General features: G+C 39.4%; 1 protein-coding gene across 1 annotated transcript; it reads left to right on the top strand.

The window, feature by feature from the left end:
• Window positions 1–6,516: 6,516 nt before the first annotated feature.
• RBM44 (RNA binding motif protein 44) lies at window positions 6,517–27,407 on the top strand. The gene is made up of 14 exons (XM_052638103.1): window positions 6,517–6,589; window positions 7,666–9,269; window positions 9,555–9,610; window positions 11,447–11,623; window positions 12,247–12,430; window positions 12,521–12,543; window positions 12,674–12,755; window positions 15,028–15,142; window positions 16,020–16,148; window positions 18,123–18,202; window positions 18,291–18,364; window positions 20,503–20,791; window positions 26,999–27,144; window positions 27,284–27,407. Exons 1-14 carry the CDS (start codon window positions 6,517–6,519, stop codon window positions 27,405–27,407), a joined length of 3,156 nt encoding a protein of 1,051 aa, XP_052494063.1.
• Window positions 27,408–27,893: the final 486 nt, after the last annotated feature.

Here is a 27,893-nt window from a genome sequence, read left to right on the forward strand (position 1 = left end):
TTTAAAATATTAAGATATGTTATGCATGCACAGAAATCAATAGCTTTCCTATATATCACCACTGACTAGTTAGATTTAGATAATTTCATTGGGGATCTCATTCATAATGGTGAAAAGTAACTCTCCCCACAACAAAACACTAATAGCCTTAAAAATTTAAGGACCTATATTAAGTAAATCTCTGTGTGTGTGTGTGTGTGTGTGTGTGTGTGCTCAGTTGTATCCAGCTCTTTTCAACCCCATAGACTGTAGCCTGCTAGGCTCCTCTGTCCATGAAATTTTCCAGGCAAGAATACTGGAGTGGGTTGCCATTTCCTACTCTAGGGGATCTTCCAACCCAGAGGTTGAATTCATGTCTCCTGCATCTCCTGCATTGGCAGGAGGATTCTTTGTCACGGCACCACCTGGGAAGCCCAAGGAAATCTATACATTCTGCTCAGAAATGTAAGACATGAAAAACTACAAAGATGTACAGTAAGAATAAATATCATAAAGATGTAACTTTCTCCTAAATTTATAGATTTAACATGTTTCTTATGAAAATCACTTAGAGTTTTTGGGAGGTACTCTCACAAAATATGGCAACCCACTCCAGTGTTCTTGCCTAGAGAATCCCAGGGACAGGGGAGCCTGGTGGGCTGCTGTCGATGGGGTCGCACAGAGTCGGACACGACTGAAGCGACTTAGCAGCAGCGCAGCTCACAAAATTATTCTAATTGTCATCTGTCATACTGCAAACCTAGATAATTTTGATAAAAGACAGTTTGGGGCAGTGAGTAGCCTATGCCAGGTGTTATGGATACAAAAGTGAAATGACAGACAGGTCCCTGGACAGCCAATCTAACTCACAAGGGCACACACTGTTTTTCTCTGCCATATTTTCCCACTGTATTTCCTGAGAATTCCCAGAGTGTGGCTTCCATGCCATTAAAGGAACTCTACAAATCAGCCCCACTTTTGTGCGTCTCCGTCTATTCCACACATCTCAGCTCCCAGTGACTTCTCTCTGGTATCAGCTAGGCTGTATGGTCCTTCAGAGAAACTGCCTTAAGTTTTGTACTACTTGGCCTGCCAGATACACAGTGAGACCTCAGCAGGCGTTTGCGGAATAAGAAAAAAAAAATGTTAGCAGCTCCTGAATAGAGAGATAAATATGCATAAGGACAGGAAAGTCCACATGGGAAAAGATTCCAATTACAGCTTTCTATGTAGCACTCCGGAAAAACAATCAAAGGGAGGCTCCGTGAGAAGCAGGATTACAAGGAATTTCTATTCTCTTCTTTATATTTTTCTGCATTAAATTCATGCAACTTCAATAAGTTTAAGTGTTTCAATTATAAGAAATAAAGGAAATGTTAAAGTAATCAAATCATAAAAGGCAAGTAAAAACTATTCTGCAAATACCATTATCTGTACTTGAAATGGGGTAAAATCACTACATTAAATCACAAACGGATTGACAACTTTCATTAAAATGTAACACTTCACATCAAAATTATGGAAGCCCCAAATTGATTATATAAGAATTGCCTGACAGGAAAGGCACTGCTGCAGGCTACACACACAGACACCAGAAACTACTAGGAGCAAGAATCCCGCTGCCCCAAGGCTAGGGGAGTATCTGCAGATGGCATCAAAAAACTGATTTTAATGAAATCTATGTGGGGGGTGGGGAGCGGTGCGTACAGTCCTGTCTGACTTTTTGCGACCCCACGAACTGTAGCCCGCCAGGCTCCTCTGTCCATGAAATTTTCCAGGCAACAATACTGGAGTGGGTTGCCATTTCCTCCTCCAGGGGATCTTCCTGACCCAGGGACCCAACCCACCTCTTTGGCGTCTCCTGCATAAGCGGGCAGATTCTTTACCACTAGCGCCACCCGGGAAGCCATTGCAACATCAAACGATTTTAAATGAAATGATTTAACCAAAAGTCAAAATCAACACACACAAAATGATGGGAAAATGCTCATTTTAAAGACAGGGTAACGATTCCTTGAGGAGCCATATTAGAGCTGGAGGCAAAAGGAAAAATTAGGAGTACTGATGTGGCTATTTCGTCCAATTTGGATTTTTCATTACGTTTGATTTCCTTAAACGACGCGTTAAAATAGCATTTATCTTGATTATTGAGGGTTTTGATGCCCCCCCTAAATTTTGAGCCCGAGGCCAAGTAAATGCCTCATTCTCTCACCCCAACCCTGTTCCTGCTAATAAAGACTGCCCGTGGGAGAACAGGTTGAGTTAGACACTAAAGGACAGGGGTCGGTGGGGACAGCTGCCCGAGGAAGGCGGTCAGGCGTGACTGTCCCGATTCTGTGGACGCGCGACTCGGACAGTACCGAGCCCAAACCAGAGACGGCCGTGAGGCCTATGCGCGAGGGTGTGGCGCCGCTCAGCTCTTTCCCCCGGTGGCTTTGCACAGCCGCGCCGTGCACACGAGAGTCAAGGGTCACGGGCTACAGAGCAGTTAAGGTTCCGCTGGGCGTCGCTGCGAGCTGAGCCCGCGGGCCGCACCTCTTAGCCCGCGGGCCGCACCTCTTCTCCCGCCGCCCGCACCTCTTCTCCCGCCGCCAGCCAGCACACCATCACAGCGAGCGACCCCGTTCCCGCCTTCCTGCCCGCGCTCCCGGCCAATCACGGCGCCGCCCCTGTGCACGCTGACCAATGGGAGCGCCCCACCAGGAGGCGGGCTGGAGCAGCCGGCCGTTACCCGACCGGCCCCGCGGCTGCACGCGAAGCGCCACTTGCTCTGAAGCGGCGCTCGCGACTGGAGGCTTTCTGCGTGGCGGCGACAACAGCGCGGTTCTGAGGTGCGACGGGCGTGGACGCGGCGGGTTGCTGCGGCTGGCTAGCGCGGAGGCCGGGGCTTGAACAGACGGGGAGGCGAAGCCTAGTTGAGGCGGGTCCCCGCCGAGGGTGCGTCCCCGCCCAGGGTTGCGCGGTGTGAGGAGGCAGTCGAGGGCTCCTCCGGCGGGCCCCGAGGGGAAGCGGCTGTGGTCCGGGGGTGCTGCCGTGGTCCGCGGGGTTTGCGAGTCCGTCGGATGGCCTTGGAGTTCTAGAATCACCCAATTTTGTACCTGTGCTTTCGGTTCCAAGTGAGTCCCCCAACCTCACTTCGCAGGCCCCGAGACGGCGTCTTGCGCTCCCCAAGCTCTTTTAGAGCCGAGTGGCGGGGCTGGACGCTGATTTCTCCGGAAAAAGGTGAAAATTCACTCGTGTGTTTATCGTTGTGACAGACACGAGCAGGGTCTCTAGAGCGGGCGGACAGGGTACAGCGGCAAGCGAGACACTGCCCAGAGCGAGAGGTGGACGCTGGACGTTAATTAGTGTCCGAAATACGGGGGTTGGACGGCAAAAGCGTGGGGGTGTTGTCCAGACTGACAAAAGTTCCTGACGCTGTGTGAAGGGCCAGGAAAATTTCCCTAAGAAACGGTTACTGGGAGTGAGATCAGAAGGTTGAGCAAGAATTGTAGGTGGTTGGGGCCGGGGCACAGCAGAAGAACGCGCTTGGCGCAGCCTGTGTAAGGAAGTGTGTGTTTGTGTGAAACCCACAAGTTCCAAGGTGAAAGCGCTTGGCGCAGCCTGTGTGAGGAAGTGTGTGTGTCACCCACAAGTGCCAAGGTGAATGCGGGGCCCAGGCCCGTGGAGGGGCGTAGAAGGTACTGAGATTTCAATCAGTCTCCAAGGAATGATGCCAGTCTGTTGCTTGGCTTTAAGTAAGAGGGTGAACTGGTCGGATCTGCATTTACGAAAGATTATTCTGGCCGGGTAGAGGTTGTTGCCCAGATCCATGTTAAGAATCAGCAGTCCCTGGACTAAAAGGTGTCAGGCTCTGGTAGGTCACTGACAGGACCTGGTATGGATGAGGGAAGTATCAAAGGAGAGCAATTTCTGGTTTGGTTCTGGGATTGAAAACACAGGAAGGAAGGAATGGTTTGGTAAATGAGAGCTGGGAGAGCAGAATAAAAAGGAGTATATGCCTAGGAGTGGAATTGTTGGATCATGTAGTTATTCTTTTTTTTTTTTTTTTTTTAAAGAACTGCCAGATTGTTTTCCAAAATGGCTGTACCATTTTACATTCTCACCAGCAATGTAAGAGGGTTCAGTTTCTCCATTTCCTTGCCTGTGTGTGTGCACGCACAGGCTCAGTTACTCAGTTCTGTCCACTCTTGTATCCCATGGACTGTAGCCCGCCAGGCTATGCTGTCCATGGGATTCTCCAGGCAAGAATACTGGAGTGGGTTGCCATCTCCTTCTCCAGGGGATCTTCCCGACCCAGGGATCAAACCTGCCTTGGATTGGCAGGTGGATTCTTTACCACTGAGCCATCTGAGAAGCCCCATTCCTTGCCAATACTTAACTCTCTCTCTCTCTTTTTTTTAATAGCCATTCTAGTAGGTGTAAAGTGTTATCTCATTGTGGTTTTGATTTGCCTTTCCCTAATGCATGGTGGTGGCTCAGCCTGTAAAGAATCTGCCTGCAATGCAGGAAACACAGGTTTGATCCCTGGGTTAGGAAGATTCCCTGGAGAAGGAAATGGCAACCCACTCCAGTATTCTTGCCTGAAGAATCCCATGAAGAGAGGAGCCTGGTGGGCTACAGTCCAGGGGGTTGCAAAGAGTCAGACACCACTGAGTTACTAACACTTTTACTTCAATGCATGGTGATAGATTGAGCATGCTTTCATAAATTTATTAACCACTTGTAAATCTTTGGAGACGTGTTTATTCACATCCTCTAATCATTCTAAAAATTGGGTCATGTGTCTTTTAGTTAGACCTGTAAGAGTTGTTTATATATTCTGGATGATAGACCCATATCATATGTATGATTTACAAGTGTTTTTGTCATACTAGAATTTTTCCTTTTTTCAAAGTTCTTGAACTTGGATGTCTGTTAACATTTAAGAATGAAACAAAACATTGAACATAGAGCTGAGTGCAGAATCAGATGTGAATGAGAATCCAGCTTGTAAAGACAGTAAAGAGATTTGCAAAATAAGTATGTTCTTCATGATAATTTTTTAACATATACTTTTTTTTAATTTAAAATGTTACTTATATTAAGTAGAGGGCTTCCCAGGTGATGCTAGTGGTAAAGACCCTGCCTGCCAATGCAGGAGACATAGGAGACGTAAGAGTCGTGGGATCGATTCCTGGGTAGGGAAGATTCCCTGGAGGAGGAAATGGCAACCCACACCAGTATTCTTGCCTGGAGAATCCCATGGACAGAGGAGCCAGGTGGGCCACAGTCCATAGGGTCTCACAGAGTCAGATACCACTGAAGCAACTGAGCACACACTATATTAAGTAGTGGGTTGTTTATGAATAAATTTTAAGTATTTGAAATTTTGAAAGTTTTTGTTTTACTCTATAATATGATAAGTGTTAATAAATATTACCCACATAAACAAATACTCCTTGGGATTCTCAATACTTTTTAATAATGTGAACAATTCCTGAGAATGCAAAGTAGGAAAAGAAATCACTTTTCTTATTTAAAGTTAATTATTTTGATAAACTGGCTTTCTTTACATCTACTCTATATTTTAAATATTTACCTGGCATTCTTAGAGTAGAGTCTTTACTGACTTAATTAAAATCCCTTAAGCCAGGAATTATAAACTTTCTGCTTTTAAATGTAATATAGACGTCCATAAATCCTTTAATTATATGTGTGTGTATGTATGTGCATTTTCTCAAAATTTATCAAATCTACAGAAAGTCTATAACCCCAAAGTTTAACAACCGTTTCCTCAGTGTACTGTTACCCCAGAAGAAGCTATAGAGACCATTTAGGGAAGAGTATTTTTAGTAGCGTATTTGGGGTTCTTCCTCAAGAAGACCCAGCCTCCCTTTCATTTAAGGAGTTCTAGGTCTCTACTCTGACACAAGTCTGGGAATTGATTGAGGAGCCATGACTCTTATTTGTATGATTCAGGTTAGAGTTTTGTTCACTTGACCTAGAACTTTTCTGCTTTTGGTAGCCTAATACATTTCTTTTGTGGTAGCCTAATACATTTTCCAAATGTCCCTTGGAAATCCTGAAAGAATATGTCTTATCTGTTTAAATAATGGGCTTCCAAGTTGGCTTAGTGGTAGAGAATCAACCTGCCAATGCAGGAGCTGCAGGAGACATGCATTTGATCCCTGGGTCGGGAAGATCTCCTAGGGGAGGAAATGGCAACCCACTCCAGTATTCTTGCTTGGGAAATCCAATGGACAGAGGAGCCTGGCGGGCTACAGTCCACGGGGGTCACAGAGTCAGAAACAACTGAGTGACTGATCACGCGTGCATGCACGATATTTAAATGATATAATCTTTTATTGTAGCTCTCTGTTCATATCTTAAAAAAATTATTCAAATGTCTTGCTGTTTTATTAGCCCTCTGATATTAGAATCCTTGACTATGATTACTACTCTGTCAAATTCTTGTTTTTTTAATAGTTTTTAAAATATATGCTGATTATCATAGTTCAATATTTATACCTCTTCTAGGATATACATCCTTGAGTGATGCAAGCCACTGCAGTGGTTGAAACAGCTTCTAATAAAGGCTACAACAATAATGGAAGAAACATTCAGAAAGGTAAGAGGGCTTACCTTTGGTTGGCTTTATTCTGGATGGAGAGAAGTAATTAAATGTATAAAGTGACTTAGCAGCAGCAGCAGACTTAATATTAATAGTTCCCTCCTCAGTGTTGCTATATGTTAAGCCTTCCCTACCAGTAAGGTGAGATGCAGCATGTTTTTAACTTGACAGATCACTCAGGTGATTTCTGGCAAATGTGAGCAGCCTAAACAGGATCTCTCAGGTAGATGGAAAATTTAAGAAATAGAAGTGAGCTAGAAGAGGGGATTTATGTCCAGCCAGGCTTTCAGGAACTACTGACAGGTACAGTTGCCTTCAGGGTAATAAGTGGAAAGTGGGCAGGTTGACCTCTGCTACCCAAGGAAAGATTTTTTCTTTACATTGATCTAAAATTTCTCTTTCTGTCATAAAGGTAGAAGAGAAAATAACAAGGGCATAAAAAGCAAGATGATTAAGCTTCAAGTGTTTATGAATACACGTAGTTAAGAGGACTTTATGATAAAAATTCTTTTTCAAGTCAGAAGTCTTTCAAGTCAAAAATAGTGGATTTTTCAGCAAATAGTAACCTTAGTCATTCTGCTTAGTCAGCTGGGGCTCTTATAGCACAATACCATTGAAGTGCCTTTAACAACAGGTACTTATTTTTTCACACTTCTGGAAGCTGGAAGTCCAAATCAGAGTGTCAGCATGGTCAGATCTGATAAGGGCTCTCTCCAGCCTTGTATCAATGGACGACCACCTTCTTGCAATGTCCTCACATGGTGGAGAGAAAAAGAAAGCAGCTGTCTGCTGTCTCTTCTCTCTTATGTGCACTTATCCCATTTTGAGGGTCATGACCTCATCTAGCCTAGTTACCTCCCAGTGTCCCATCTCTACATAGGAAGTTAGGGCTTGAACACATATGAAATTGAGGGAAACGTAATTCAGTCCATAGTAGCAATTACTTAGGGATATTTGTCATAAATAATATAAAAAGTATTCCTCCATTGGGAAGAGCTTGGGCCAGACTATATCTAAGGTCTTATGTTTAAATTCTGTGATGTTGCTAACATTTTATCATTTTTTTTAATCAGATGAGCCTTCTCAACATAAGAAAGAAAATTTGTTATCTCCTAATGGTTGTAAAGAAGCCAAATTGACTTTTCCTAATGATTACTATGATTCCTTGGCATTAGAAAAAAGAGCTAATGATAAAGAAATCAGCAATATTGATAAAATAGATTTATTGGAGCCATCTTTTACTATGAGTTCAGATACTAACATAGAGAGTGCTCACTCTCAGTCAAGTGAATTTGAAGATAGTATTGACTATGCTTTCCTGAATGAAACCTACACTATACATTATTCAGAGTCAAAACTAAAGAGTGAAAGTCTTATTCATTTAAATTCAGAGTTAGATTCTGAAATGCAGAAAAGAGAAGAGGTGGTTTTTGATATTTTGGAACATCAAGGTAATAAGACTACTGACTTGGAAAGAATCTACAAGATTTCATATGATGGTTATAAAAAAGCTGCTGAAGATGTGCAAAAGCCTGATATAGATGAAGACTCACAGCAGGAATATCACAGTGCAGAAGAACAAGAGTGTATAAATAACCGTTTATCATTTGACCAGGCAAAAACATTAGACATACCTAATCTGGAAGTTTTGCGATTAAGAAATTCAGGCTGTGAAGTTAAATGTGCTAGCAATCTAGAAGACAGTCATGTTAAATTGGAAAGTAATTCCAGCATCTCTTTAGATTCAGTTGATGTTTATGGACGAGAAGATTCACCTCATGTCTCCACATTTCAGAATTCTGTTATGTTAAGAGCATTTCATGAACCTAAATATGGAAAGCGTAAGGAACAAGAGACTAGTTTAATGCTTCACACAGTATTGGATGAAGTTGTACTCAAGAGTAGTCATCTTGAACACAAGGAATCTCAATCTAAGGGTTTCCTAAACCCTCAAAAAGCATTAAAAACTAAAATTTATACTCGCAAAATGAACCCTCAATTAACTGAAAGTAAAGATTCTATTGGAAATGTAATTGTTGAGGACAAAATGTTACAGCACCCTGACAATCCAGGCACATTGCCTCAGGACAAAGATTTAGAGACATTACTCCAGTCTTGTAAAGATTGTCAGACTTCCTCTGTTTTTGATGATTCAGTAATTTCTGCCTGTGGGTATTCACATTATGAAAGCCTACAAAGCACCCCTAACCCAGCCTTGGATGTTTCTATTACTCTACCACGGTCTGCAATCAGAGATAATCAGGCAGTAGAAGAAAGTGGCTCCCTAAAAGTTGCTAATGGCAATACCATCAGTAAAGCACACTTTCACAATATGGAAGGACCGTGTCCCAAATCGGTGACAGATGCAGCAAGTTGTACAGTCACAATTGATCAGATAGTGGATGTTAGCACTGATTTTAGGGCTTGTTTCACAGCAAGCAAGGCGACAAGTGCAAGATCCTCTGTAGTATCCACATCAAGCAACACAGAGATAACAATGATGAATAAAAAACGGCCTAGTGAATGGCAAAGTGAGAAACAAAGAAGTGTGGCTTGTAACACAGATTGGTCATATATTCAAGATACTGAAGATCCACAGATGGCTATGACAAAAGGGCCCGCAGGGAAACCTCTCTCTGTTGACAATTTAAAATCTAATGGAAATGTCCTAAATAAGGTAAAACCAATATGATTAATAATAAAAATGTATATATAGACTTTATAAAGGTACTGTTTGCTAATGTAAACGTTTTGGTTTATTGATTTATATCAGGGATTTCTGAGGCTTTGGTGAGAAAATGCTGGATGAAGGGAAAAGGTGACTAGATTGTTGCCAACTCTGTTCTTCTCTGGGGGCAGTTATTACCACAAAATCAGTTAGAGTTTGGATTTTACATCTTAACAGATACAACATGTATTGTTTGTCATATATGTCTAATTTTATTTTAAATAATGTTTTCAGGATTCCCTGGAGTTAAAAACATTTGAGTTCACAGACTTAAAGAAACATTCTGAAAGGTAAGTGAGATGTATATAGTTCCAGATTGTCGTTGTTCAGTCACTGAATTGTGTCTGACTCTTTGCAACCCCATGAACTGCAACATGCCAGGCTTTCTTCCTTCACTTATCTCCCAGAGTTTGCTCAAACTCATGTCCATTGTGTTGGTGATGCTATCCAACCATCTCATCCTCTGTCACCCCGTTCTCTTACCTTCATTCTTTGTTGGCATCAGGGTCTTTTCCAATGAGTCACCTCTTTGCGTCAGGTGGCCAAAGTATTGGAGCTTCAGGGTCAGTCCTTCCAACGGATATATGCTTGCAGATACATCAGTTTAGGTCATCCACTCAGTCGTGTCCAACTCTTTGCAACCCCATGAACTGCAGCATGCCAGGCTTCCCTGTCCATCACCAACTCTTGGAGCTTGTTCAGACTCATATCCATCAAGTTGATGATGCCATCCAACCATCTCATCCTCTATCGTCCCCTTCTCCTGCCTTCAATCTTTCCCAGCATCAGGGTCTTTTCCATTGTGTCAGTTCTTCACATCAGGTGGCCCAAGAAACACAGGAGGAAATAAAGTAGTAATTTGCTTTTTCTGTAGGGTACTTTCATGCTCAGTCGCTCAGTTGTATTTGACTCTGTGACCCCATGGACTGTAGCCTACCGAAATCCTCTGTCCATGGAATTTTCCAGGCAAGAATACTGGAGCAGTTTGCCATTTCCTACTCTAGGGGATCTTCCCGACCCAAGGATCGAACCTGTGACTCTTTCATTGGCAGGCAAATTCTTTACCACTGTGCCACCTGGAAAGCCCGAAGGGTACTTAACCATATAGAATGATAGCTGAGAAGGATTCGAAGAGATCATCCGCTTCAGCCATTTGTCTTGAAACACATAAATATTAGAATAATATAGAACATTAAAGCTTTTCACTTACTGAAATTTAAGTCTGACTAATTCCTTCAGAAAGCTAATGTCATCTTTGTTTATCCAACCCAGACTCACACTAATTTAATTACTTTGTTTTCTTTCATTGGATCCCCTGTAGACCAAAACAAGATAGCACATTTGGATAAAAAATCATATATTGGATAAATAAATACTTGTACTGGAGTATTTTAGTCTTGGTTTTAATTCAGTGTATAATTTACTTTGCATTCATGGAGAACTAGATGGTGGGGAAGAGGAGAGAAAATGGGAGGTCTCAGAAGTCAAATAGTTTTCATGTTCTGAGGCCATTTACTTTTTCCTTCATTTATCCTTATTCTCCTAATGAGTTTAATCTGGTGTCCAGTCCTATACAATTAAATAGTTGGTTTCAAGAGACAGAAGTATTTGAGAACAGTTAGAAGTGGCAGCTAGTAGGAAGGGAAAAGCTATTAACATTCAAAAGAAGTAGTGATTTTTTAGCTTTTTGATATGATAACAGCAAAATATTTACTTATAATAACACAAGCATTATTATTTTTAAAGTGTAAATTATATTTTCTGTTTAAATGGTAATATGTAAAAACCATTTCTTCCAGAATATTTATAACTTTTAAAAACCAGTGTTTGATTTAAGTTGAAAATCTGTTGATTCTGGATATATGTTGGTACTTTATTTTAGAATTTTTTTCTTGGTTAAAAAAAGAAGTATGAATTTGAGAATTATTTACTCTCTTAACTTCTAAAAAGAATATATGTAGCTTTGACTCTTGACATCCTTGTTTTAAATCAATTTCTTTAGTGGAAATTGATTTAAACTTAACAGAGAAATGTTAGAAATTTAAAACCTGTTTCTGGAGGCTTTCTTTGTCATTAACACAGAAAAATATTTGGAATCTTACCTAATCCAATTTTTTATTTCAAAGGGAATCTCAGCTTCCTAAAGAGGTAGAGAAGAATTTGCCGTCTAAGTGCTGTCAGCAGATAATGCAGAGAGCCATCCAAGCCGAGTCGCATCTCTTAAACGTTCACTATCAGTTGTGCCGTCGCCATTGCAGTGACATTTACAGACTTGTGATGGAAGATAGAGAAGGACTAAATAGGTGACTGTTAGGGCTTTTTTGTTTATTACCTGTTCTTTAAATTGAAGTATAGTTGATTTATAATATATGTTTCAGGGATATATCACAGTGATTCACAGTTTTTAAAGATTATACTTCATTTATAGTTATAGGTGATTGTTAATTTTAAATCTGTATCTTCCTAGAAACCTATCATTATAAATTTACTCTAGAAAATTTCTTTAGTTTTCATTTTTGAAGGGCAAAAAGAGGGTAGATTGTAACTGGGTTTTTAACTAGCCTAAGGGTAATTAGAATGTAGTATATTTTAATTTCATGGACAGGCAACAGTGCATGTTGGGATAATGGATCCAGTAAAAAGACAGATTCAGTGTTTATAAAGTCCAAATATGGATGAAGTCAGTTGGAGTGTTTTTTATGACATTCTACCACATTCTTTCTGGCTTATTTGTATACTGAGGTTTGCTTTTACTGCCCTAAGAAAAGCATATCTTCTGTGATTCATTTTCTGTTATTAAACATTAAAAAAAATTTTTAGCGATCTATTAGAAGTAAATGTATATAGATGTGTAATTTGATATTAGTTTTAAATGGGTGGCTTGGGCCTAAATAATTTAGTTTTTGTGAACTTAACTTTTGAACAGGAATTTATCAAGTAATTCTACTAAGAAGGATTTAGGATCAGCACTACTGTCGGTTTTAGGAGACTTAAAAGTTAGATACATGAATTTGAAAGAAAAGATAAACAAGGGTATACCACTAGAAGAACTGCCTCCCTTGTCAGTAGAATCAAGATTATTATCTGCCTTCTCTACTTTTGCTTTCAGGGTATGTATTTATGTTTTACAAATGAAATTTTTACTTTGTTTGGACAGGAAACACTTTAAAAGCTTTTTCTTCCCTTCTTTCTCTTTGCAGCTAATGAAAGAAGACTCACATATGTAAGTGATGTATTCATCTAGTTTGAAATTTATTAAATTTTAAAAATTGGTTAATTCAGTTAACTTTGTTTTGTTTTATTCTGTATTCAGAATATTGATAAATGCTTTAATGAAATGTTAATCTGTTTAGCTTTTCAGGAGCAGATTCTGAACTAGATCATCAAAGTACACATGATGATGGTTCTTCCAGCCTAAAGAAGACACTCTCTCAAGTGAGATTTTTTTTTTTAAGCAGTTCATCAAGTATAAGTCTTTAATTTTATGGCTTGCACAAACTCATTTTTAGGAGCTCTCACATCCTTCCTTTCACTCAGCTGGCTTGCTTTGGGGCTTCCCTGCTGGCTCAGATAGTAAAGAATCATACTACCATTTGAGGACTGTGGCTGATTAGAAGGAACATAGTGTCCTGACCAAATGGATGTCAGTAGCGTATGTTGCGGAGAGGGCAATGACACCCCACTACAGTACTCCTGCCTGGAAAATCCCATGGAGGAGGAGCCTGGTAGGCTGCAGTCCATGGGGTCGCCAAGAGTCGGGCATGACTGAGTGACTTCACTTTCACTCTTTACTTTCATGCATTGGAGAAGGAAATGGCAAGCCACTCTAGTATTCTTGCCTGGAGAATCCCAGGGGTGGTGGAGCCTGGTGGGCTGCCGTCTATGGGGTTGCACAGAGTCGGACACAACTGAAGCGACTTAGCAGCAGCAGCAACAGCATATGTTGAGTAAGATGACCACACAGATTGTCATCAAATCAGGAGACTTTGAGGATGAAAGTGAAGTCGCTCAGTCGTGTCCTACTCTTTGCAACCCCTTGGACTGTAGCCTACCAGGCTCCTCCATCCATGAGATTCTCCAGGCAAGAATACTGGAGTGGGTTGCCATTTCCTCCATGAGGATGAAAGGTAGTGATTTAATAATTCACCATGACAATTAATATAAAACTTGACTGTCTCTGGCAGATCATAGTTTATGGTCCCCATCATGTTAATCCAGTGTAGTGAAAACTAATGTGCTATGCCTTTATCTCATGAGGTAGTATAATGTCTAGTTCATTTTAGATGGAGCAAAGTTTCATTGCTTCCTTGCTAAAATGATGAAAATAGTTTTAAATGCCTTTCATAGGTTTTCCTAATCGATGTTTGTCAGATGACAATCTGTGTAAGAGTACTTTGAAAACTGAAGTGATAGAGAAACATGAGTCATATTCACTATCAACAGAGTTAGAAAACTGAAGTTTGTTTCTGCTTTCTGACTTTGGTCTTAACCCTGTGGTTATATTATTATTTGGGTAGTTATAAACGGTAAGATGCATCCCAAAGCCAGAAGTGAAATAAATACTTGATTGGTTTATATTCCTTTCTCTTAAGACAAATGATTAAAAATAAATTAGCAAATTAGTTATTCCATCATTCTGTTCTTTAAAAAAAGAGAGTCTCAATTATCCACAAAGAATTAACAGGTCTAAAATCAGATTTTTATAACTTACATAGTTTGCTTGAACAACTTGTCCATTTAATGATATGTGATGTTCTGGAGGGATTTTGTTTTTCATCATTATAAAGGTAGCAATGGTGTAACCTGCTTATTTGGGCAGAACAATCTTTAAAAGTACAAGATGCAGATATAACATATTTATAACCTTAATTTTGATTCTGAAACAGTATCTTCTTTAAGTTAGGATTACTTTTTAATACCTGTCTCATTAAGTTACGCATGAAAGTATTTCAGCTACTTATGTACCTCTTCATAATTTTTCTTAGTCTTGTACTACCTATAATGTTGTTTGCTTTGTATTTTTTTTAAATGATTCTCCTTTTTTTAAAAAAAGTATATGTGAAGAGTAACGTGTGGGAAAGAAATATTAGACTCCCCATAAATAAAAGGTATAAATAAGCATACATTAAACATATAACTTAAATGTTAATGTGAAAAATACTTACATGTATACCTCCAGAAATCTCAGGTACTTCTAGTGTGTGGCTGTCACACTTTGCTAAATAGTGATGGTGTTCACATACAGGGGCTTCCCTGGTGGCCCAGGCAGTAAAGGATCCGCCTGCAGTGCAAGAGACCACCCGCAGAGCAGGAGGCCTGGGTTCCATCCCTGGGTCAGGAAGATCCCCCGGAGAAGGAAATGGCAACTCATTCCAGTATTCTTGCCTGGAAAATCCCATGGACAGAGTCTGGCAGGCTGTAGTTCATGGGATCGCAAGAGTCGAGCACAACGTAGTGACTAAACCACAGTCACTGTATAGCTAGTTTCAAACCACAATCCTCATGTGTGACAGACATGACACTGAATAAACAGATTACTTAGGTTCAGTTTGCTCGTCTGTAAACTGGGTTGGTAATGATTTTGTCTCATAGCCTTTGCTATTGTGAGGGATAAATAATGCCAGTAAAGCGTACCTGCCACATGGTAAGAGTGCATAATAACTGTTAGTCCTTATTTATTATTTTTGTTCTTGTTATTAATCCTTAGACATCTCTGTTACTTGACAATGGTCATCCTAAACCAGAGAAGTCACCCGGAGAGGGTGGTTTACAAAATGATGATATCGAGGTAGACTTGAGTCAACTAAAACTGGATGATAAAGGTTAGTATAAAAATATTTGTCTTGTGTTATTGCCAGAAAGTAAATGACAAAATTTAAAATATCCCTTCTGCCCATCTATTAAGTTAAACTTTTTAATTAACTGAATGACACAATTCTGATTATGAGTGTTAGGTATGTTCTTATTACATCTACTTGATACCTTTAAGGTTACTTAATATATCTGATAATGCCAAATAATAATACACATTTTTTCTTCTGGTTCATGTTTTCCAATTCAAAAAATTCTTTTTTCTGTCCAGTTTATACCTCTGTAAACTGTGTGGTTTTTCTTTTTTTTCTTTAGTTTTCTCTATGAAAAGATTATGATCATTCCAGGAAGATCATTAATTCAATTTTTAATGAAATAAAGACCTGTAGCACTGCTTAACCCCTTTTTACAGATGTTTACTATTATTCTATCTATAAAGATGTTTCTTCTTCAGTAAAGGATAATTCAGAAAAATACAGAAATTTTCTGGTTGTCCAGTGGTTAAAAATCTGCCTGCCACTGCAGGGGACAGAGGTTTGCTCGCTGGTCTGGGAGGATCCCACATGCCGCAGAGCAGCTGAACCTGTGTGCCTCAGCCACCGAGACCCAAGCTCTAGAGCCCATGCACCACGGCAGGAGAAGCCACCACAATGAGCAGCTCGCTCACCGCAGCGAAGAGGAGCCCTGCCCACTGCAGCTGGAAAAGCCCGCATGCAGCAACAGGGGCCCAGTACAGCCAAACATAAATAAATGATTTTTTTAACCAGGAAATAAGACTTTTAATAAGCTAGGAATCTGTGTTAATTAAAACAGAGGCAGATCACACAGCTACCATCTCAGTGTTAAACGTTGTACATAACTCATTGCTAATTCTCTTCAATTTCTCAGACTGCAAAAATTACCGAGAAGTAAGTGAAGACTGGTTTGATGCTAAAGAGAACCTGACTGGAGCAGACGTCTCAGGAATACAAGAAAATCAGATAGAACAAGACAAAGGGGACCCGAAGTTTACCCTCGGTTGGTTCTTAAAAGTTTACTAAGAAACCCTAACCTAGCTCATTCATAAAATAGTGCTTACCTTCTTCTGTAGTATTTGGGTGGGCGGCGGGGCGGGGGGGTGGGTGGGTGCTGTACTGTTGTAACATTTTATTCCCATTTGCTTTCCCACATGTTAATAACTTAGTCTGCTTCAAGAATGTTTTCATCTTTAGATGGCATTTAATTGCTTATGAAGGTTGGAATTTCCTCTAGTATCTGAGATTACTGCCCCTCTGTCATTTCTAATGATATGCTGTTTTCTCCTATTTATTTTATATATTTCTATGGATTTTTGTTTTATTCAACATAATAGGATACTTTTATTTTTTCCCTGCTTGATATATAATGTTTAAGATTTTTAAGCAAAATATAGAAGTTAAAATTATCTGAAGTGTCTCTAACCTGCAATAACTACTAATATTCATTACCATTCTTCAATGTGTTTCTTTATACTTATATTTACTATACATATATAGTTTAAAATAAATGGCATCATATTGTCTAGTTTTATTGTAACTACTTTTTTCTTTCTTTGCATTATTTTTCTCTGTATCACTTATCAAATGCTGTGTAGTTTGCTTACTCGATATTTTAACTGCCTTCCCACACTCAAAGTATCAACTCAGTGAGGTTTTGTTCACTGCCTACACCCAGTGCCAGGTACAGCATTCTACCCGTGGGGTATTTAGTAGATATGCTAAACTTATGAAGGTGAGGTGATGGGTACAATGTATGTCTCCTGATTCTTATTTACTGCCTTTTCTACTAATATTGTAGCTCCTTGCTCCCTCCACACCCCAATGTAAAATTATAAAGATAAGTAATTCATTCTGTCTATACATTATAAACATTATACATTATACATTTTCTCTCTGTACATTATAAACCAAAGAGATTATAACAAGTTAAACAAAGTAACTTAATGAAGAAGGTTAGGTATTAATTGCCTAGAGATGAAGGACTCTGCCTAAATTTCAGCACCACGGCTTATTAGATTGGTGGCGTAAACTCCAGACCTCAGTGTCCTTACCTGGAAAGTGGACACGGCAATGGTTGCAGCTTAACAGGGTGGCTGTGCGCATTGTAAGAGACGACGGACACCCAGTGTTAGCACATTGCACAAACATGGAGAGCACTCAAGAAGCGTTATGCTACTCGTAATACTTAATGAAAAAAATAAAACTTAAAAATACCCTATTTCATAATAAAACGTAAATAGAACCACTCTAAGAATTTATTCCTCAGATATTTATTGTTCGCCCTCTATGCGCCAGGTTTAGATTTTGGTGGTAACTTGAAAGAATCTCAGTTCACTAAATTCTTTTTGATTTCAGACCAGGTTTGCTTCAAAACAGAGATCATGAAAATGTCGTCTTAATAATTTTGAATTTTTTCATCAAATGAGAAAAAAACCATAATTCTGATATTTTGGTTTTTAAATAATACTGAGTCATGTGTCCACCCTTTTTTTCTTATATGCAGTTACCATTACCACAAGCAGTATGCCTGCTGTTGATATTTTTGCCTGATTTAAAGGTTTCCTTGGTATGTCGTCCTGGCAAAGGAGTGCATGTAAAGAGAGCATGCACACAGCATCCTGGGTGCTTCCAGCATCCTAGTTAGCACTCTCTGAACCAGAGATAAATGGAGAAACTTTCTTTAGTGGTTGATGTAATTAATTAGATGTTATTGATCCATTTTTGAGCCATAAGGGACTAAATATCAACCAATCCAACCTCTTTATTTTTAACATGGTATGATTAAATCCCAGAAAATTTGAAACTGTGCTTCAGGCTGTTACTCTTTAGTCTAGTACTGATACTTGCTAATAGCTTTATAATCATCTTTATGGTAATAAAAAATGAAATCTTTAACAATTTTTACATTCTCTCTTTAAAATATTGATACAATAATGATTATGTTCTGCTGTATATCATGTTTATCTACAAGCAGAAATAAAGAATGTGGAGCCCTTACGAAGAGATAAAGGTTACTTGATGCACGTTGGTGGCCTCTGCCCTTCAGTGTCTGAGGTAGGCCAGGGTCTATTTTTTGAGCTTCACTTTCAGATCTATCAATGTTCATATTTTGATTGTTCTGCCTTTCTTTATCTTCTTTTAGGCTGATTTAAGGTCTTATTTCCAAAAATATGAAATTTCTGACATTTCAATTTATGATTCTTCTCCTAATTACAGGTATGTTTCCCAAATTCAACAAATGTACCTTTGCTGGGTATCTGCTGTGTGTAGGTCTAATTAGGGGTCTGCTCTGTACTGAATGTCAACCACTTTGGTGATTAAGCCAGGAGTTTTTCAGCCCAGAATAGGAAATGTCAACCCACTCTGGTATTCTTGCCTGGAGAATTCCATGGACAGAGGAGCCTGGTGGGCTACAGTCCATGGGGTCGCAAAGAGTCGGACACAACCAAGCCATTAATGCTAACACTTTCATAGCCCAGAAGAGGAATACACATTGACAGATAGCTGCAGTCATTAATTGGTGCTGTTCTTAATCAAGTCTTTCTTTCATTATACTTTCTAACATGTTACTAAGGAGATAGAGGAGAGTTTCTGAGTTTTCTGCAGTTACCTTGTTCCATACCATTTCATGGGGGCAGTAGAGTACATTAGTTAAGAGAACAAGCTCCTCAGTTAGATGGCTTGGACTCACTTCCCAGCTCCATCAGCAACTTAATGAATAAGTTTGGTCAAGTTACTTAACCTTTCTGTATCTCAGACTCTTCATTGATAAAGTGAGGATAATGATGATACCTACATAGCATTGCTGTGAAACTGCTATGAGGTAAATAAGTAAGCCTTTAGAAATAAAGCCTGGCATGTAATGGGCACTCAGAAAATTATATTCAGTTTTATTATTTTTTATTTTAATTACTTTTCAGTTGAGACTTTATTTTTTAGGTATATGGCTGTATTATCTACAGACAGTCATTTCTAATACATATGTTGCTACTTCCTTTTTTGTGGTATCATCAGAGCATTCAAAAGTATCAAATAAGAATGGTGATAGCTTAATGGAAATGCCTTTACTGTTTTATCACAAAAAAGTATAGCTTTTTATTTCAGATATAAAAATTAAAATACATTTTAAGAGGATCCCATTTGTAGTTGCGTTGAAATTTATTGAAAGTGTTTCATTTTGTCTTAAATATATAGACTTAAAGAGCATATGCTTTTTTTGACCCATTAATACGTTAATATATTTCAGTATATTAAAAGTGGTGTTGTGTTCCTAGGAGTATTATTACCATTATACTTGATGTGAAATATTCTTTTAGCGTCTTATTGAATCCTTTGAAAAAGAGAAACTATGTATTTTTATTCCTTGAAGTATTATACATTCTATGTGAAAATTTAGGAAATATAATTAAATACAAAAATATAAGGAGGTTACAAAGATTTATCATGGTCCCATCTTTTGAAGACATCTGCCCTTTAGAGTTGATATATTCTTCCATTTACACTGTCTAGAGCTGGCTCTTTCAAGGAGGGCTCTTGCCCAGCCTTCTCACTTAAAAAGTTAAAATTCTGGTTAGATTTTCCAGCTCTTTTTGGACTACATATTTTTTCAGTACAAGACCATAGGACATTCTCTTCTGCTGCTACTGCTGCTGCTGCTAAGTCGCTTCAGTCGTGTCCGACTCTGTGCAACCCCATAGATGGCAGCCCACCCGGCTCCCCCGTCCCTGGGATTCTCCAGGCAAGAACACTGGAGTGGGTTGCCATTTCCTTCTCCAATGCATGAAAGTGAAAAGTGAAAGTAAAGTCTCTCAGTCGTGTCCGACTCTTTGCGACCCCATGGACTGCAGCCCACCAGGCTCCTCCGTCCATGGGATTTTCCAGGCAAGAGCACTGGAGTGGGGTGCCATTGCCTTCTCTTCTATTTTCTGCTAAATGTTTTGGAATTTTTCCTTTCACATTTAAGCCTTCAGTGTATTCAATGTATCTTTCAGATACATTTATGTATATAGGGATTAATTTTAATTTTTTAATGTGGATAGCTAATTGTCCTGAGAACACTAATCTGTGTAATAACTCTGTCATGTATTAGCTTTGCAAATGTTTTACATTAAATTTTTATATAAAATTAATAGATAATTCAGAAGAAATGCTGTCTTTTATTTCCCATCTTTGAGTTGTTTTTTTTTAGTTGTCGTAAGTATTCTTCCTGATCCCAAGGTAAGTGTAGTAACTTTTGTTTTTAAGAGCAGTTATTCTTCTGAAAGATACCTGCTAGCCAATAGGTACACAGTGATGTTTAAGGCCATTTAAAGTCATTAACAAGAACCTTTTGGTTTTCTGCTTTTATGTTTTAGATATGCATCTCTTGCTTTTAAAAAAAACAGTGATGCAAAGATGGCTGTGAAAGAAATGAATGGTATAGAAATAAAAGGGAAATCAGTAAATGTGCGACTTGTCAAAACTCCTGGAGAATATACATCACCACTTGCCTCCAAAAATGGAAATAAAATTAGTTTCAGTAATTTGGAAAAAAGTACCAGCAAAGAAATCAGCTCACCCTCCTCTATTTCTAGACTGCCCAGAACTCGGCCGAGACAGCTGGGGTCTGAGCAAGACAGTGAGTTCTTCCCTTTTGACCAAAAGGTTAGTTTTCTTGATCAAGCCCTTAAATGGTCTTCTCATATGCTATATTTCAATAAGTAGCTCTGTAGGACAAATAACTCTAGGACAGCATCATGAAATGGGAATAAGGACATTAATCTGAATAGTTTCTAACATTGACTCCAAACTAGGCTGCTTCTGTACAACTCCAGTTGCTCCTGCAGGAAATAGATCTTTGCAAACCTTGCTGCAGAGAAATTCATTTCTCCTTAACTAGGCTCTTGGCCAATTCTGTGCAGTCTTTTCATCTCTTTATCCTGGACAGTATTACTCTGCAAGTGGCTACTTACACTTTAATCATTCTCTTTTTTTCACAGCTAACCTTATCTCATAATTATTAAAACCATAAAATATAGTCATTTTTATTACGTATGCTCTCCTCTTTACCTCGTTGAGGTTTTAAATGGCACATGGAAGGTGATAAAGTTGACTTACTCATTCTTATCTCTGTACTGCTCAACAAAATAGCTGGCATCCTATAGGCATGCCATAGATTTTTTTTTTAAGTTACCTCCAGTAAAATTCGCTCTTTTTGCTCTCTTGAGTTTAGACATATGTACATAGGCATGTAACCACCACCACAATCAAGGTATAGGTCTGTTCCATCATTTCAAAACATTCTCTTGTGCTCTGCTCTGTTTCCTGTTTCTTTTAATCTAATTTTACCTTTTATAGAATATCCTATGAATAGAATATTATATAGCCGTATTAGTCTGGCTTCTTTCACCTAGCTTAATGCATTTTATTACTAAGTTCTAAGAGGTTTTCATATTCTGAAGATAAATCATCTATCAGATAGATATGAAATTCTCAAATACTTGTCCCAGCCTATAGTTTGCATTCTTTTAATAGTGTATTCTCAGAGCAGAAGTTTTAAATGTTGACAGATTTCAATTGTCAAATTTTTTAAAGAGTGTTTTTAGTGTTGTTTCTGCATTTCTACACATAAACCTCTGCATAACCCATGGTCACAAAGATTTTGAGTTCATTTATATATGATACGTGAGATATAAATTGAGGACGCTTTTGGTTTGTGTTTTTGTGTGTGGAATTGTTCTAGCATCATTGTTGAAAAGACTAGCCAATCTCCACTGAATTGTCTTTGTGCCTTCATCAAAAATCAATTGACCATATTTGTGTGGATCTATTTCTAGAGTGTCCTCTTCTATCTCTCTCAGATTTTCCACCAGTACTACATATCTTGATTATTATAGCTTTCAGTGAGCCTTGAAATCAAGTAGAATTAGTCCTCCAACTTTATTCTTTTCCAGAATTGTTTGGGCTATTCCACTGTCTTTGCCCATAAATCTCATAATTCTGCTTGTCACTGTCTGAAAAAATCCTACTTGGATTTTTACTGGAGTTAGTTGGACTCTACAGATCAGAGAAAATCCCTTTTTAATAAATGGATGAAAGGAAAACATTTGTTGAATAAATGAATTGAGGTTTTTTTCCCTTGAAAGTAAGATAAAGGGATCTCTTCTCCCTGTGTCCATATCCCATTCTTTCCACTAATTCTGGAGTTATCCCATTGTTTTTCTGTACCATTAGTGACTCTGTTTCTACTCACAGGCCTTTCTCCACTTAGAGTTATGCACAGCTCTTCCTAACCCTGCCAACATTTCCACTTGACTTTTCATTCTTTTGACGTGAACATCCTTATTTGTTCTGTGATTTTTCCTGTCAAACCTCCCAAACAAGTAGTTATATCCAATGTCTGGGTTTCTTTCATTGTTCCTTTTCTTCATCCTAATAATCTGACTTCAGTCTCTTAAAATTTTATTTACAGTGCTCTTCCTGTAGTCACTAGTGACATTGTCATTGGTCTTTCTCCCTGTCTCCCTTCATTTTGACCATTTAGCCCATTTGATGTTGGTCATTCCTTTCTTTCAACTCTTTTCCATTCATCTCAGTGACACTCGGTGTTTAGGGTGGGTTTTTGGTGTGTAACGCGAATCCATAATAGGAAGGAAGGAAACCAAACTACAGTGGGATACAGGGGGACTTGACCTGGAGCTTTGGAGCTCTGGCTCCTCTCTGCCCCTCACCTGGTCTCTTGCCTCTACATCCCTGTAAGTGCCTTTCTTTGCTTCTCTCTGCACACTGGCTTTCTCTGTCTGCTCATGACTTCTCTCACCCTCCAGGAGGCTTTATTTTGCTTAATTCTGACTCTTCAGAGTTTTTCAGTTCAAGTTCCTGTCATCATTTGACTAACTCATTTGCTCTGTGTTCCAGTTCCACATTCTTTAGACAGGGAATCTGATCCAGCCTGATTTTGGTGTTCATGGGTTCAGGTAATAACAGCACTCTTGGTCCTGTCAGCAGAGGCAGCAGGCTATGGAGCTGGTAGAGGGAAGGTCATGTGTTATAAACAGGGCACCATGGACTGGGCCAGGAGTCTGCTGTCCTCTAGTCTGTGGACAGGGCAGCTCTTGTTGCATCTTTGTTAAATTGTACTCTTACTTTTCTAGCAGCTTCCTGTCACCTTTATTCTCAGATTCTTAACATTTTTTCATTATATTCACTTATAAAATATTTATTGTCTATAACAAGAGTTAGAGAGTGATGATTAAGAAGAACAGATTCATAACCTGGCTTTACTACCTACTCATCATGGGCTGGGCATGTTACCACCCTCCGTGTCTGAGCATCCTTATTTTAAAATGGGGATAAGTGTTCCTGCCTCACGAATGCTGTGAGCTTTCAGTTCAGTTCAGTCGCTCAGTCGTGTTCAACTCTTCGACCCCATGAATTGCAGCACGCCACGCCTCCCTGTCCATCACCAACTCCCGGAGTTCACTCAAACTCACATGCATCGAGTCCGTGATGCCATCCAGCCATCTCATCCTCTGTCGTCCCCTCCTCCTCCTGCCCCCAATCCCTCCCAGCATCAGAGTCTTTTCCAATGAGTCAACTCTTCTCATGAGGTGGCCAAAGTACTGGAGTTTGAGCTTTCGCATCATTCCTTCAAAGAACACACAGGGCTGATCTCCTTTAGAATGGACTGGTTGGATCTTGCAGTCCAAGGGACTCTCAAGAATCTTCTCCAACACCACAGTTCAAAAGCATCAATTCTTCGGCGCTTAGCTTTCTTCACAGTCCAACTCTCACATCCATACATGACTACTGGAAAATCCATAGCCTTGACTAGACGGACCTTTGTTGGCAAAGTAATGTCTCTGCTTTTTAATATTCTGTCTGCTGTTGCTCAGTCACTTCAGTCGTGTCCGACTGTGCGACCCCATAGATGGCAGCCCACTAGGCTCCTCTGTCCCTGGGATTCTCCAGGCAAGAATACTAGAGTGGGTTACCATTTCCTTCTCCAATGCTTGAAAGTGAAAAGTGAAAGTGAAGTCACTCAGTCATGCCTGACTCTTAGCGACCCCATGGACTGCAGTCTAGCAGGCTCCTCTGTCCATGGGATTTTCTAGGCAAGAGTACTGGAGTGGGGTGCCATTGCTTTCTCCGGCTATCTAGGTTGGTCATAACTTTCCTTCTAAGAAGTAAGCATCTTTTAATTTCATGGCTGCAGTCACCATCTGCAGTGATTTTGGAGCCCCAAAAAATAGTCTGACACTGTTTCCACTGTTTCCCCATCTATTTCCCATAAAGTGATGGGACCAGATGCCATGATCTTCGTTTTCTGAATGTTGAGCTTTAAGCCAACTTTTTCACTCTCCTCTTTCACTTTCATCAAGAGGCTCTTTAGTTCCTCTTCACTTTCTGCCATTAAATGAATTTAATACAGAAAATTCCTCAGAACAATACTTGTCATGGAGTGTGTGCTCAGTCAATAAGGAAATGGCAACCCACTCCAGTATTCTTGCCTGGAGAATCCCATGGACAGAGGCTACAGTCCACGGGTTCGCAAAGAGTCGGACACAATATTGAATAACACACAACAGCAACACACACTGTTATTTACTAGTAACTTGGCTTTCTTGGAAAACCCATTTTCTCTGAGGTTTCAACTGCTACCTAAACTATTATATCAGAATTATTTATTTATCAAATAGTATACCAACTGTGTACACTATTGTAGGCAGTGGGAAAGTAGCAATGAACAAAACAGACAAAAATCTGTGCTGTTAAAGAGCTTAAGGTGATTCCCTGGTGCCTCAGGCAGTAAAGTGTCTGCCTGCAATGCTAGAGACTCAGGTTCGATCCCTGGGTCAGGAAGATCCCCTGGAGAAGGAAATGGCAACCTGCTCCAGTATTCTTGCCTGGAAAATCCCATGGACAGAGGAACCTGGTAGACTACAGTCCATGGGGTCACAAAGAGTCAAACAGGACTGATCAGCTTCACTCACTCAAAGAGCTTAAGTCTAATGAAGGAAATAGGCAAATGTTTAAAACATGTAACATTCTGATTTGGGAGATCTCATATTTTATATATCTTACCTTGAATTTTCTAGATAGGAAAGTGCCAGCTCTTTCCTTGTTGAACTTTTATGGGATGTACAGTGGTTTCATACAATTTATAGCCTACTTGCATTGTTGTTGTTGTTCAGTCACTAAGGCATGTCTGACTCTGCAACCCATGAACTGCAGCATGCCAGGCTTCCCTGTCCTTCAGTATCTCCCTGAGTTTCGTCAAACTCATGTCCATTGAGTCAGTGATGCCATCCAAGCATCTCATCCTCTGTTGCCCCCTTTTCATGCTCTCAATTTTTCCCAGCATCAGGGTCCTTTCCAGTGAATTGGCTCTACACCTCAAGTGGCCAAAGTATTGGAGCTTCAGCTTCAGCATCAGTTTTTCCAATGAATATTCAGGGTTGATTTCCTTTACGATGGACTGGTTGGATCTCCTTGCAGTCCAACGGACTCTCGAGTCTTTTCTAGCACCACAGTTTGAAAGCGTCAAGTCTTCAGTGCTCAGCCTTCTTTATGATCCAGCTTTCACATCCATACATGAGTACTGGAAAAAACATAGCCTTGACTATATGGACCTTTGTCTGCAAAATGTCTAGGATTGACAAAGCTGTTCTTCCAAGGAGTAAATGTCTTTTAATTCCGTGGCTGCAGTCACCATCCACATTGATTTTGGACCCAAGAAAATGAAATCTGACACTGTTTCCACATTTTCCCCATCTGTTTGCCATGATGTAATAGGAACCAGATGCCATGATCTTAGTTTTTTGAATGTGGAGTTGTAAGCCAGCTTTTTTACTCTTTCACCCTCATCCAGAAGCGCTTTAGTTCCTCTTTACTTTTTGCCATTAGGGTGGTGTCATCTGCATATCTGAGGTTGTTGATATTTCTCTGTGTAATCCTGATTCCATCTTGGGATTCATCCAGCCCAACATTTTGCATGATGTACTCTGCATATAAGTTAAGTAAGTAGGGTGACAATATACAGCCTTGTCCTACTCCTTTCCCAAGTTTGAACCCATCTTGTTCCATGCCTGGTTCTCACTGTTGCTTCTTGTCCTGCATACAGGTTTCTCAGGAGGCAGGTAAGGTGGTCTGGTATTCCCATCTCTTTAAGGATATTACACAGTTTGTTGTGATCCACACAGTCAAAGGCTTTAGCATAGTCAGTGAAGCAGAAGTAAATGATTATTTTGGATGGTTAATAGTAATTAATTGATCATTTTAATTTCGTCTCTTCAGTCTAATTATAAGATATATAACTGATGGTTCTATTTTATAGCACTAGTTTCCCCCCTCCCCAGCATGTTCTGGGCACATAAGTTGTTCATTAAATGTTTGGTAAATAAGACATAGATTGTAAGATATAAATATGTATATATAATTACCATGTAGGCTAGCCTTTCTCTACCAGGTTGGGTAAAAGACTTAAGCCTTCATGCCCTAAGCCTAAGATATCCATTGTATGTAATGAATGAACCTCTCTCCTGTGCGTCTAGAACTGGTTATGTCCTATCTTAGGGAAAATTGAGAAAATAGTTAACACTATTTTCTGAGTCCTGTGGATCAGATGAGTAATCCTTTTTGAGAAAGGCTAATTTCAACATAGCCCATGTACTTACCATGTGTTTGGCATTTTTAAAAAATAAGTGGCCCTGAATACATCTCAAGTAAGTCTACTTGGTAGGAAAAAAATAATCTGAAAGTAAATGTTTTAGAAATTTTGATTTTACTATTTGTAACTTTTTAATTTAGAATAGGCTGAATTGTATCTGTAATCATCACTGATTTAAATGTAACTTTAAAATGTTTATTTAGGGTGTAAAGAAGAATTGTAAACAGATTGAGTCTACTAAATTATTACCTGATACACCTATTCAATTCATACCTCCAAAAACATTGAACCTGCGTAGTTTTACCAAGATCATAAAGAGACTGGCTGAACTACATCCAGAAGTTAGCAGGTAATGACTATACTTATATTTTAACTGGTTTTAAAAGTTTGTATAAAAATAGAGTTCCTTTCAATAAATAACTTAGTCATATTTAGAATGTGCTACTTTGGAAAAGACAAATGCTCATGTATGTTTTCCTTTGGCATAGAGATCACATTATAGATGCTCTTCAGGAAGTAAGAGTAAATCATAAAGGTTTTCTGAATGGCTTATCTATTAATTCTATTGTGGAAATGACTTCCTCTGTTTTGGAAAACTCTGCTTCCAGTTAGGAATAAAAGAAGCAATAAGAGGTAAGTCAGTCATATCTTTCATATTTAAACAGTAAACATTTTAAGCTATGGATTCCACTTCCTTTTCAAATAAAAGTTATATTGAAAATAATAAGATAATATTACAAACTCTAAAACAAGCATAGTGATTTGGTTCACTGTTAATGCAAAACTAGTTAACCCAAAATTTATTGACTTAAGCAACCTTTATCATCACCTAGTTTGCAGGTCAGAATTCAGGAATGGCATAGCTGGGTGTTTTTAGCTTAGTGACTCTCGTGATGTTGCATCAAGGTGCTGGCATGGGCTGTGGTCATCAGGGGGCTTGATCGAGACTGGAGACCGCTCCTGAGACAGCTTCTTCCCACGGCTGTTGGCAGGGGCCTCTATTTCGCACCACATGGGCCTTGCTATAGGGCTGCTTGAGTGTCTTTGCAGCATGGCGTCTGGCTTCTTCAGAGCAAGAGCCATCAGAGAGAGAGCGAG

Source organism: Budorcas taxicolor, chromosome 3 (genome assembly GCF_023091745.1).
Source record: "Budorcas taxicolor isolate Tak-1 chromosome 3, Takin1.1, whole genome shotgun sequence".
Taxonomy (NCBI): Eukaryota; Metazoa; Chordata; class Mammalia; order Artiodactyla; family Bovidae; genus Budorcas; species Budorcas taxicolor.

Coding starts and splice junctions, on each gene's coding strand:
- RBM44 (XM_052638103.1), top strand. CDS start 6,517: ATGCAAGCCACTGCAGTGGTTGAAACAGCTTCTAATAAAGGCTACAAC. Junction 9,611..11,446: donor TTAAAGAAACATTCTGAAAG/GTAAGTGAGATG, acceptor TTTATTTCAAAG/GGAATCTCAGCTTCCTAAAG. Junction 12,544..12,673: donor ATGAAAGAAGACTCACATAT/GTAAGTGATGTA, acceptor TAATCTGTTTAG/CTTTTCAGGAGCAGATTCTG.